General features: G+C 51.0%; 1 protein-coding gene across 1 annotated transcript in view; it reads left to right on the top strand.

Annotated features, from left to right (window-relative positions):
* svila (supervillin a) overlaps window positions 1–12,190 on the top strand; it is a 48,918-nt gene extending 36,728 nt beyond the window's left edge. Inside the window, exons 24-37 of the mRNA XM_079754640.1 lie at window positions 351–498; window positions 873–1,018; window positions 1,422–1,597; window positions 2,322–2,475; window positions 2,820–3,099; window positions 4,071–4,225; window positions 4,800–4,905; window positions 5,627–5,834; window positions 7,013–7,146; window positions 7,720–7,875; window positions 8,486–8,629; window positions 9,127–9,248; window positions 9,565–9,720; window positions 11,391–12,190. Of these exons, the coding sequence (XP_079610766.1) occupies window positions 351–498; window positions 873–1,018; window positions 1,422–1,597; window positions 2,322–2,475; window positions 2,820–3,099; window positions 4,071–4,225; window positions 4,800–4,905; window positions 5,627–5,834; window positions 7,013–7,146; window positions 7,720–7,875; window positions 8,486–8,629; window positions 9,127–9,248; window positions 9,565–9,720; window positions 11,391–11,477 (2,172 nt within the window). The 3' untranslated portion in view covers window positions 11,478–12,190. The remainder of the gene's footprint in view (window positions 1–350; window positions 499–872; window positions 1,019–1,421; window positions 1,598–2,321; window positions 2,476–2,819; window positions 3,100–4,070; window positions 4,226–4,799; window positions 4,906–5,626; window positions 5,835–7,012; window positions 7,147–7,719; window positions 7,876–8,485; window positions 8,630–9,126; window positions 9,249–9,564; window positions 9,721–11,390) is intronic.
* Window positions 12,191–13,321: the final 1,131 nt, after the last annotated feature.

Genomic DNA, 13,321 nt, shown 5'->3' on the forward strand with positions numbered 1-13,321 from the left:
TGTTGTAGTGGTTAGGAGGGGACACAATTCAGCCCAGCTGCAGGAAGCGTTTCTGTGAAGGTTGGCTCATTGCTATTGTTCAGGGATGATGACATGAGATGCAAACCAGAGAGGAAACCAGTAACCTAAATATATGCTCTCAGCCGTGACCCACATTTTGCTGAGAAGTTGTAGTTACACAACATGACGTAGCGGGTGATGGGTGTTTTCCAAGGGGGTATCTGAGCAGCTTGATGCAACGGTCCAGTATTCGGCTGCCATGTTAACAGAATAGTTCCTAAGAAGAAAGTGACTTTTCCTATTTACCTTTGCAGCCTTATTCCTTAATTCTCTTCCTTCTTCGTTCGCAGGCCAAAGAGCTGGCCAACTTTGTGCAGACCAAGCGGGACTTGGGTTGCCGGGCCAACTACGTCCAGATCATCGAGGAGGGCGGGACCACGAGCTCCGCCGCCTCCAAGGAGTTTTGGAAGATTCTAGGAGGCCAAGCGGACTACCAGTGTAAGCGACATGTGGACATTTGTCTTCCCCTCCTTGATACTCCTCACATTTTCCCCAAGACATTTAGCAAGCATTTGTGAAAGTGGCATCCATTCTTTGCTGACCACTAGATGGCACCAAAAGTACCAGAATTATATTATATGTATGAAGGGTCTAGGTCTAGAGTCAGTTAGTGCAGTTTGAGGTCAGTGTCGTTATATATGACCAGCATGCAATAGCACAATCACAGGGCTTTCTTGCAATGGTTGAAAGGGGAATTTCTCCAACCAAGTTTCAGTCGATGCAGTTTGAGGTTAAGACCTTCCTGACCCTCTCCATCCTCCTCTCCACCCTGAACCCCCCCACCCTGACCCTCTCCCTTCCTCCCCCTCCAGCCGCCGGGACCCCAGACGAGGACGAGCTGTACGAGGGAGCCATCGTGGAGACCAACTGCATCTACCGCCTGGTGGACGACAAGCTGGTGCCGGACGATGACTTCTGGGCCAAGGTTCCCCGCTGTGCCCTGCTGGACCCCAAGGAGGTGACTCCCACTGACCAATGACTCACCCTCCCTCAAGCGCCCCACGTTTGAGAAACCTGGGGTGGCAGTAGCTCAGGAGGTAGAGCGGGTTGTCTGGTAACCGCAAGGTTTCTAGGTCGATCCCTGGCTTCTCCTAGTGTCGAGGCGTCCCTTAGCAAGGCACCTCAGCCCTAACTGCTCCCGATGAGCTGGCTGTCGCCTTGCATGGTTGACTCCGCCGTCGATGTGTGCATGAATGGATGAATGTCAGGCAATATTGTAAAGCGTTTTGGATAAAAGCGCTATATAAAGGCAGTCCATTTAGCATCTACCTTTCACTCAGAGCGTTCCTATGTCTCCATCATAGTTAACCTCCGTCTCATGACTAAGACCTCCCCTGTCTCCTCCTCTGTGATTGGCCCAGGTGCTGGTGTTTGACTTCGGCAGTGAGATGTACATCTGGCACGGCAAGGAGGTGACACTGGCCCAGAGGAAGGTGGCCTTCCAACTGGCCAAGCACCTGTGGAACGGCACCTTCGACTACACCTGCTGTGACATCAACCCCCTGGACCCGGGGGAGTGCAACCCCCTCATACCCAAGTAGGGGAACACTCACTCACTCACTCACTCACTCACTCACTCACTCACTCACTCAGGGGGTGTAACCCCCTTATACCCAAGTAGGAGAGCGCCAGTGGTCATGTCTGCTTCCATTGGTGTCGTGTCCTCACTGAATCACTGACACACGAACACTCTCTCGCTCACTCTTTCTCTCACTCACTAACTCACTCTTTCTCACTCACTCTATCTCTCTCGCTCAGTGACTCACTCTTTCTCACTCATTCAGTGACTCACAATTTCTCACTCACTCTTTCTCACTCACTCACTCACTCTTTCTCTCTCACTCACTCACTCTTTCTCACACTCATTTTTTCTCACAGTCTTTATCAATTATTCTTTCTCACCCACACACCCTCACACACACACCCTGGGGTGTCACTAAGCTAGTAAAGGGTAATGGTCTGGATGGCGGCTGGGTCTACAGAGCTGTGTTGTTAAACTGACCTCTGCAGAGCGAGAGGCTCTGCCACCGTCCAACTGCTCCAGAGCAGCGTGTGTTGGGACTTAAGGGCTCTAAAGGTCCTCACTCAACACATCTCTTTATCTGTATCCATAACTCATCTCGTATCCATACGTTCACACCTCCCAGCAGCGCCTTAAGCTCCTCTTAGTTTAGCTTTGCGTCTCCTTCAGATGACTCTTTCTCTGTTGTTGTCGAGTGAAGTCAGTCTGAACCTCCTCCCCTCGGTCCCGTCCCCTCCAGGAAGGGCCAGGGGCGTCCCGACTGGGCGGTGTTCGGCCGGCTCACGCAGCACAACGAGACCACGCTGTTCAAGGAGAAGTTCCTGGACTGGAGCGAGAAGAGGAAATACTCCAGCCCCACCAGGAACGGCTCCGTCAACGCCGCCGACCACAACGTAAGGCTCCTCTCTCCAGGATCCTCCTGTGTCTGCCTGATAGCGAACTCCAGGCTTTGGGGGGTGGGGGGGTTAGGAGGACATGATGTTGATAGCGTTATAACGTTATGTCGATTACCTCAGGTGATAAATGATCAGATAACCGACCACCTTGTCGTTACTGAAGTTCCACAATCGTGGATAGTTTGTGCTTGATCTCACTCACTCACTCACTCACTCACTCACATTCACTCACTTGCACACATTCACTCACTTGCACACATTAACCCACTCCTTCACTCACTCACTGACTCACTCACTCACTCGCTCACCCTCTCTCCTGTGCTCTCTCTCTCCCTACCCAGGAGCCCCCCGTGTCTGACCCCCCCCGGGCGTACGACGCCTCCCTGATGCTGGCGGGCCACGGGGGGGTGGTTCGCACGGTGCTGGACGGCACGGACGTGGGGAGGGGCTACGGCCTGGTGGAGGGCGAGGAGAGGCGGAGCCAGCAGGTCAGCACCATGGCGACGGAGGTGTGGCACATCCTGGAGTTCGACTACAGCCGCCTCCCCCAGCAGAGCATTGGCCAGTTCCACGAGGGCGACGCCTACGTGGTCAAGTGGAAGTACATGGTCAGCACTGCCGGTCAGTAGCCCCGCCCCCACGCCCACTCACAACCAATCATACGGCCTCACACCAGACCAGCTAGGAAATGGCTGCTTCTGATTGGCTAAGAAGCACATTGGCTGATGTACTAAGTCAAGTACTTGACTTAGTCAAGTATTTCTTGTTTCTTGTACTTCTGTTTTTTTTTCTTTTCATTTCTTTTCTGTCTTTTTATGCATATTATCCTGTTTAGGTAATTCTTAATCTAGTCAAGTACTTGACTTAGTACTGCCGGTAGTGATTCTGACGGTACACTTTGAGTACGATCAGCATTAGTTATCACACAACCCTTACCGATTTTTTGTCCTGTATTTACCACTAGTCCAGTGATGGTAGCATATGTATGCATTGAATCACTATGCTTTACATTTGTAATCGTAAAATAACAACATTGCTCCTCCGACGTCTTTTTATGTATATTATCCTGTTTAGGTCATTCTTAATCTAGTTCCAATTCAAACAAAGATCTTCTGGCTCTGAATAAAACCTCAGCAGAGTGTGTAATGTACTGTCTGATGGTTCCACTGGTCTGTGTGTATGATAGTTCTGCTGGTTCTAGTGGGGAAGAGGCAGAACCCGGAGCAGGTGCAGGGTTCTGCAATGTACTGTGTATGATGGTTCTACTGGTTGTGTATGATGGTTATACTGGGTTCTGCTGGTTCTAGTGGGGAAGAGGCAGAACCCGGAGCAGGTTCAGGCTCATCAGGGTTCTATAATGCACTGTGTATGGTGGTTCCACTGGTCCGTCTATAATGTAGCATGTATGATGGTTCTATTGGGTTCTGCTGGTTCTAGTGGGGAATAGGCAGAATCCGGGGCAGGTGTAGTCTCATCAGGGTTCTATAATGTAATGATGGTTCTACTGGTCTGTCTATATTATACGGTGTATGATGGTTCTACTGTTGTGTGTGTATGATGGTTCTACTGTTGTGTGTGTATGATGGTTCTAGTGGGGAAGAGGCAGAACCCAGAGCAGGCGCGGACGGCGGGCGCGGGGAAGGAGAAATGCTGCTACTTCTTCTGGCAGGGCCGCAACGCCACCGTCAGCGAGAAGGGGACCTCCGCCCTCATGACCGTGGAGCTGGACGAGGAGAGAGGCGCCCAGGTGTGTGTGTGTGTGTGTGTGTGTGTGTGTGTGTGTGTGTGTGTGTGTGTGTGTGTGTGTGTGTGTGTTTTATTTAAAACCCGGTGTTTCATTTAGAAGACTGCTTCAATGTATAAAGCATAAAAATGCAAAAATCAATCGTCAAAAATGAAATCATTTTGATAATTTAAAAAATGTAAAAACCTGTGAATCATTTATATCCTGGTTTCATTTAGAACCCTGTGTAAACCCTTTACCAGCGTTTGGTGCTGACCCTCCTCTTCCTCCTCCTCCCCCCCCCCTCTCTCCCTCCCTCCCTCCCCCTTTCTCTCCTTCCTCCCTTCCTCCCTCCCTCCCCCTTTCTCTCCTTCCTCCCTCCCTCCCTCCCTCCCTCTTTCTATCCTTCCTCTCTCCCTCCCTCCATCCGCCTTTCTCTCCTTCTTCTCTCCCTCCCTCCCTCCCCCTTTCTCTCCTTCCTCTCTCCCTCCCTCTCTCCCCCTCCTCCTTCACTCACTCCCCCCTCCCTCTCTCTCCTCCCTCCCTCTCTCTCCTCCCTCTCTCTCTCCTCCATCTCCTCCCCTTTCCCCCCCCCCAGGTCCAGGTCCTGCAGGGTAAGGAGCCCCCCTGCTTCCTCCAGTGCTTCAGAGGAGGGATGGTGGTCCACTCAGGGAGGAGGGAGGAGGAGGAGGACGTGTCTCAGAGTAAGGGCACACACCACGGACCTGACTGCCCTGACCCGGCCCCCCTATTGGGCGACAGCCTCCGCTTCACTTCCCGGTTGCGATGACTCATGGCTGGTCTGTCATCGGCCGGAAAAGCACTTTAGATCTGATTAATGGCGTCCTGTTATGAACAGACTATGTAATCCGAACCCACAGGACAGGTCTATGTTAGGTGAGGGTGTAAGGGTCACACTGATATCTGACCGGATTGAACCCGCCCTCTCAGTATGGGATGGAGATCATTGTGTGAGTTAGACCTTCTGAACTCTATCTGTGTTGTGGACCCAACGTCTACCAAGGGTTAAAGCTGCTCCGTCTCAAACTCTGGGCCACAGACATGGTTCTGACACAATTTATGGTGATTTAGTGAATGGTTTAGCATGTCAAGTCTCGTTGAGTGAATGCATGGAAAATCCACTTGAAGAAAGACTTTATTTGCCCTTCTATGTAGATCATGTGTTTTTATTGGTCCACGGAAAGAACTGATTCTGGGAATGATTTTTATTTTGCTATTTCCAGATTTAGATTCAAGATTCGAGAGATTTATTTGTCACATGGATACATGTTTATAGTGAAATGAAAAAGTGACAGACTTGCCGCAGAAGCAGTGCAATAAGATGGAAATATAGATAAAGATACGATATGAAATGTTGGAGGACCGTCGACTTGTTGGTTTAATTGTCTAACTGTTTTGTTCCAGATGACTGGCGTCTGTACTGCGTGCGCGGGGAGGTGGCGCAGGAGGGCCACCTGCTGGAGGTGGTGTGTCACTGCAGCAGCCTGCGCTCGCGGGTCTCCATGGTGATGGTGAGCGTGGGCCAGGCCCTCATCTACCTGTGGCACGGCTGCAAGGCCCAGGCACACACGCGGGACGTGGCCCTCACCGCCGCCAGCAGCATCAAGGAGCAGTGAGTCTGAAAGCTTTATTGACGCACCTCTTCGTCACAGTAACACAGCTTTATTTGCACACCTCTTCGTCACAGTAATGGGGAACTTTATTGATAAGGCTCTTCCTCACAGTAATGCAGAACTTTATTTGTAATGGTCTTAAACTCAATTAAGGCAAACTTTATTTTTAACTCCTTTTATAGTTGGCTAACTTTGTTTATAAGGATCTTTAACACAGTAACGGTCAACTTTATTTATAACGCCATTAATGACAGTTGGGTGACTTTGTTTATAAGGATCTTTAACACAGTAATGGTCAACTTTATTTATAACGCCATTAATGACAGTTGGGTGACTTTGTTTATAAGGATCTTAATCACAGTTACAGTCAACTTTGTTTATAACGCCATTAATGACAGTTGGGTGACTTTGTTTATAAGGATCTTAATCACAGTTACAGTCAACTTTGTTTATAACTCGCTTAATAGCAGTTGGTGAATTTTGATAAAAGGCTCATAATCAGCGTAACGGTGAACTTTATTTGTAAGGCTTCCAATCACAGTAACGGTGAATTAATGGATCTTAATAAAAAAAAAAGGATCTTAATCACAGCAACGTTCAAGGGGCGGGGGGGCACCAGGTGGTGGTTGGCTGGGTAGACTTTTATATTGCAAATGTATTCAAGTTAGCGTATGTAAAACAGCAGTCGAGTCAAATTGAAATAAACAAAGTACACAAATAGACAGTAGAGGGTCAGCTGGGGTCTGTAGGGAGTGTGTTTGTGTATTTGGATATGAGTTACCTTTAGGATGTGGAAGCAATTCTGTGTACAGGGAGCTAGCAGAGCGAACACCGTAGTGTGTTAGGGTTAGGGTTAGGGTTAGGCTAGTGCTACTGCATCTAGTTCAATGCTCCTGGCTACACACTACAGTGTTTAGTCTGCTAGCTCTCTATACTGCAGCTAGCTGAGTTAGCTGCAGTAGCCTGCATGCAGGATCATGAAGGCTAGTGCTACTGCAGCTCGCTCAATGCTAGCCTCCTGAGTCCAGCTATGCCTGCCGCAAAACAAATACACACCTTACTATACCAATCAAACGAGTGCGTCACTCGCGCGGTTTTTATTGCTTTTGATGGTTGTTGAGGTATCGCCTTGGTAACCTGCGTGACTCAGAGGTGATGTCTTGGTTACCCACTGCAGCTGTCCTCTGGAGGCGGGGCTTCACAGCAGCAGTCAGGTGACCATCGTGGAGTGTGACGAGGGGGCGGAGCCTGCCGGCTTCTGGGAGGCCATGGGGAGGCGGGACCGGAAGGCCTACGACTGCATGCTGCAAGGTCAGTGCTCCTAGAGCAGGTCAAAGGTCAGGTCCAACGTGATCCAGTGCCCACCCGGGATGGACGCAGCGGTCTAGACGCCCCACGCAGCCTCTCAGGTTGTAGGACTTGTTAGTATTTGAAGTTTTGGTCTGAGTGGTGGCTACAGCTGCAGTGACTGCAACTGAATGCCTGGACTCTCCTATGGTTAACCTGCCAGCATCCCATCACTGATTTAAAATGTTTTGCATATATGTCAGTTATGGCACCCATTACACCCCTGATCGTCCCTGGAAGGAGGGATCCCCCACTCTGCGTTCCCTCTCAAGATTTCTTCCTTTCTAATTAAGAGTTTTCCCTTGCCCTCTGGGGGGCTATCTTCAGGGGGGCGTCATGAATATACGCTCTATTCAGCCCTTTGAGGCTGGAACTGGAATTAAGGGCTATACAAATGAAGTAGAATACATGTATAAGTTAATTAAAGCGGTCCGTGGTGGGACGGTGTGTCTCGGTGTGATGAGGTCAGCGTGTCTGGGTGTGATGATGTCACGGTGTCCCCGTGTGATGATGTCGCCCTGTCTCCTCCCCCCCCAGACCCGGGCCGGTTCAGCTTCACGCCGCGCCTCTACCAGCTGGGCAGCAGCTCGGGGGAGTTCCGGGCGGTGGAGCTGCTGTACCCGGCGAGGGTCCCGGAGCAGGTCAACCCTCAGCCCTTCCTCCAGGAGGACCTGTACACCACCGCCCAGCCCGGTACGCACGCACGCACGCACGCACGCACGCACGCACGCACGCACGCACGCACGCACGCACGCACGCACGCACGCACGGGCACGCACTCACACATATGCACGGACACTCGCACATGCATGCATTCATACGCACGTGCACACACATGCACTCCCCCGCGCTCACGTGCACACACATGCACTCCCCCGCGCTCACGTGCACACACATGCACTCCCCCGCGCTCACGTGCACACGAACTCACTCACCTGCGCTCACGTGCACACACCCATGCACGCCTCTACACTCGCATGCGCACGCACACACTTGCACTCACGTGCAGCAGCATGCATTGACGTGCACATGCACACACATTCACTCCCATGCACTCTACACCCTCACTCACTCACCCCGACGCACACACTTTTATGGTATTTATTGTTTATCATAAATTATTAATCATTTTACTGTGTGGCCGTAAACCCTTCAAATGAATTCAGAAACCACAAGGATGACGATCTCTCCTCGTTAAAACTCCCCTTGTGTGTGTGCGTGTGTGTGGGGGTGGGTGTGGATGGATGGATTGATATAGATTAACAACAGTACTGGCTAACCCTCTCTCTCCCCCCCCCCCCAGCTCTGTTCCTGGTGGACAACCACCACGAGGTGTACCTGTGGCAGGGCTGGTGGACCCAGGACAGCCTGGTCACCGGCTCGGCCCGCATCCGCTGGGACTCGGACCGCAAGGCGGCCATGGAGACGGTGCTCTGCTACTGCCGAGGTGGGGGCCACGCCTTGGTTAGGGTGGGGGGGGGGAGGGGTTCACGGTGGTCCAGCCAATCGCTGGGCTGCTGGGTGTCATCATCTGAATGCTCCCACTTGCTCGTTGGCTCGTCGTCATAACGTAACGCAGCTGTGTTATACCCGTCAAAACAAAAACCCTGATGTAAATATTAGTGTTTGGTGAAGTTGTTGTTATGTGTATTGATTGTTGCTGATCAATAATTTAAGAACAGAAGTACGACTCAGCTTCTTCCCTTTTTAAACGAAGAAGCATATTCATGTATTCATAGTGGTGCTAAGTTATAATGGAATATCAGTTCAAATGAGGACATCTTGGTTTGGTGAGGGTGATGGACCTGAGCTGGACGAGGCTAGGGGGGGTCCCAGAGCTGGACGAGGCTGGGGGGTGGTCCATCAGACCAGAGGGGTTACGAGGCGATGCGGAGGACTCCCTAACGTGTGAGTGTGTGTCTGTGCGCCCCCCGTCGGCTGCAGAGAAGAACGCTAAGAAGCCCCCCAAGTCGTACCTGATCCACGCGGGCCTGGAGCCGCTCACCTTCACCAACATGTTCCCCTGCTGGGAGCACCGCGAGGACGTGGCCGAGATCACCGAGAGGGTGAGGGGGGGGGGGGGGGAAGACACTGGAGGCGGGGGGGGGGGGGGGGGGGAAGACACTGGAGGCGGGGGGGGGGGGGGAAGACACTGGAGGCGGGGGGGGGGGGGGGGGGGGGAAGACACTGGAGGCGGGGGGGGGGGAGACACTGGGGGGGGGGGGGGGGGGGGAGTCCCTCCTGGCTGACAGACCAGGGAAGGTCAAAAACCCAACACACATTTCTACTGTATTATTGTACGGGTTACATTTACACTGTGCATGCTGATAGTGTGTGTGTGTGTGTGTGTGTGTGTGTGTGCGTGTGTGCGTGCTCCACCAGGACGCGGAGGTGTGTAACCAGATCATCCTGGTGGAGGACGTCCTGGCCCGGCTCTGTAAGACGGCCTACCCCCTGGCGGAGCTGCTGGCCCGGCCCCTCCCAGAGGGCGTGGACCCCCTGCGGCTGGAGGTCTACCTGTCCGACGAGGACTTCGAGGTCGGTCCCGCGGCTCCGGCCGCCTTGACGACATTCCTTCAATTGATTCATTAAAGGGGTGATGTCACCCCACCAGGTGTGAGGGTGGCTAGCCATTACAAGCCGTTAGAAAATCGGCCCTTTTCTGTGTTTTACTGACTTTACTAGTGGGGGGGGGGGTCTACCTAGATGTATGCTGGATAGATCAGTCCACCAGCATACCCAGTGGACTGAAGCAGGTCTTCCCTAGCTATCAATCCTACTTCTAGGTGGACACGCCCGCCTCAGATATCACTAAAACACAGGAAAAGGCAGATGTCATTACGGCTTGCAATGGCTAATCATACTCCCCCCTGGTGGCATGATGTCACCCCTTTAATCCAACCTCTAAACATCTTGGCTTGTGAGAGCCAGACTCTATGAAGGTGGATCAGTCACATGACTCTAAGGGCGCACTCACACTAGGCCATCTGTACCGTGCCCGAGTCCGTTTCACACCCGTACCGTGCTCAAGTACGATCGCACTCGATTTGCACTTGTAAATAGTTAATCGCGTTTGTAGCCTACACTCAGACGTGAACTTAATATTGTATGCCGGTGTCTTCATTCATAAAAAAATTAACATTTGGGATTGTGCAAATTGTTCTAAAGAGGTCTAGACTCCGTGCGCAGCCCCGCCTTCTCCAGTGAACAAAGAAAGCCTGCGCCGTGACAAACGGGGGATTTTTGATCAAAACCTCGACTTCACTATCGCACCATCGTGAACCGCTTGCCGTCATGTTTATTGTTTAGTGGGAAAGAAGGGTCGCATGGACTATACGTCATCCAGCTCAGGTTGCGCAACCGTGCGTGTGTCGGCTCATTAGCATCTGTACCGTGGCCTGAGCACACCTCTCCCAAGTGTGCTCAGGCCACGGAACGGAAGTGGAAGAGTACGGTTGGCGCACTCACACTAGCCAAACGATCTAGACTTGAGCACGGTACAGGTATGAAACGGACTTGGGCACGGTACAGGTGTGAAACGGACTTGGGCACGGTACAGATGGCCTAGTGTGAGTGCGCCCTAAAGGTGTGTTCACACCAAAAGCAAAGCATCATGTCTCGTTATATCTTTCCTTTCCTTACGTCTTTGTCTCCGTGTCTCTTCCCTGTATCCCTGACTTCGCCCCACAGGGTGCAGAGGATATGGGAAGGTGAGTCTTCTGCGTGTGTCCTCAGAGCTGAGCATGGGAGGACCTGCCTACTGCAGGTCACTGCCTCCAAGCTTCTAACACCATAACTGGTCCTGTCTCTGACGTGAACCGTGTTCCTCTAAAACCTGATCATGGTTGCTCCTCTTAAAGCCGCGAAGAAAAAATCTAATATGATTTGTCCGTGTTTTTATTCACCTGCTTGGTCGTCAGTGTGTGGAAACTCTTTACTGCGACACAGTCGCACTCTCAAGCTTTTCTTGGGATTATTCCTCTCGGACTGCGAGAGGAATGAAGCGATGATCATCTGCATGAGAGTGTTCACTGGTCTGATGTTGAGGTGGCATCAGGAGGGACCAGAATGTGTGTCCTGCTACATACATATGCTGCTCTGTGGCAAAGCTGAGGAAGGCTGTTCTGTGACCTTCATCCCCGCTCTTGCCTTGGCCCTTCTATGCATCATGTTTGATGTGTTCCTATCTGCCTCTGTTTCTCCTCTAGAATGGCCTGGAGATGAGCAGAGAGGAGTATGACCTTCTGCCCGGCTGGAAGCAGGTGAACGTGAAGAAAGCTAGAGGACTCTTCTAGAAAGTTTGACGGTGGTGAATTGCTGAGTGGGACACACTCTGTTGGACATTGAGTGACACACACACACACACACACATGGACAAACGCACACGGATACACAGACACACACAAACCTGCACACAGACACACACAACAATACACACGTGTCAACAAGAAAGGTTTGAAACTCAGTACTTGGACTCTGGACTTTCCCTAAGATCTTTTTGTCCTTGATGGGCGAGGACTCGGGAGCGACCCTGGATCAGATCTGTGTGTGTACCCCCCCCCTCCCCCCACTGGCGCCCGTACCCCCCTCCCTTCCTTGGCCCCGTACGCGTTTGCGTGTTTGTCTTTATGGATGAAGTGGTGATGAAGATGCTTGGCTAATGCTGCCTTATTTTAATTCTGTCATGTTAAGTCTTGTTTTCAATAAATCCTCCCACCTTGTAGGATGTATATATGTATAGGCTGGCCCAGGTGTGTGTGTGTGTGTGTGTGTGTGTGTGTGTGTGTGTGTGTGTGTGTGTGTGTGTGTGTGTGTGTGTGTGTGTGTGTGTGTGTGTGTGTGTGTGTGTGTGTGTGTGTGTTTGTGTGTGAGCTTGGCTCACCGCGACTAACCCTCCGCTATCCTTGTGACTTTGTGCATTAAATGTAATTTATATTTCTGTAGAAGGCATATAGGACTTTTTGAGTCTTTTTGATTATTTGGTAAGAATCGAGAGAAAAAGCCTGGATGTCAGGTGTCATGTGATGTTGATGTGTGTCCCTTAACTGCGACCGTGTGTACAGTTAGCCACGGCCCCTTTACAATACCAACCAATGAGGCTCCTGGGACGGTCCGGTCGTTACCGCTCGGAGCTACGGGAGATGTGTTGGATTTTTAAATCCTGAGATACAGTGTACAGTGCCTTGCTTTCCTGTACAGTTTATATATAAAGAGCCTAGTCTGCATTTTGAAGACTCATTTTGTGACATAATGAATAGTAAGAGAAACTAATAGAGAAATAAACGCTAATTCTGAAAAAATGAAAAAAAAAAAGTCTTTTGTGTGCAACAGATGTTCAATTTCAAAGAAAGCGTTTTCATTGAAACGACCGTGTCTCTTGTTGGGGTTGTGCTATGCTGTGGTGTCAGCAGATGAATTACTCAGATCCTCCCATAGAGGGCGCTATAATACAACGCAACGGGGCCTTTCAGAAGTCGCTTGAGTTGACTATATATGTAACACACAAAAAAGGATTATAATAGGTAGGCTATAGCAAGTCACAAGCGCTTCTGTGCAACTGCTACGGCCACCATTTATATCATGGCTCGCGGTTCGGCGGCCAGTAACATGACAGGAATAGACGAAAGCAGAATTAAAGTTTAAAATAATGATGTTGCTTTATTCAAACGAAAGTCGTTCCCAAACTCCCAACAACGGGAGGACTGATTAACCAAAAAACAAAAGGGGTGGAGGAAGCCTGGGCCAGCTGCGCATTGGGCCGTCGAAGCCAAGACTTCCTCCTCCTACCCTACAATTCCCAGACTCTGCTAACAACAGAAAACACGAAAAGACCTATTCTATCAGTCCTCCATTCACAGGATACGAACAGCTCAGGACAGCGTGAAGATGCCAATAGTGAGAGAGGAACCAAATAACAAGGAGAGTGAGTGGCTTGATGTCTCGCCCTGACTCCTGATAGGCTGCATGCTCGGCCGTGCATCACAGTGATTGGCTTTTTCAGCCGTGCCTCACAACACATGCCACGCCTTACGTAGCGGTAGTAGTCGTAGCTCCCCCCCCCGAATCAGGAAGACACCTGAGAGACAGAGGAGAATAGAGCAGGAGGAATGAGCAAAAGGGGAGAGCGCGTAACACCAAC

The sequence above is a fragment of the Pollachius pollachius genome (assembly GCF_949987615.1).
Source record: "Pollachius pollachius genome assembly, chromosome: 17".
NCBI lineage: Eukaryota > Metazoa > Chordata > Actinopteri > Gadiformes > Gadidae > Pollachius > Pollachius pollachius.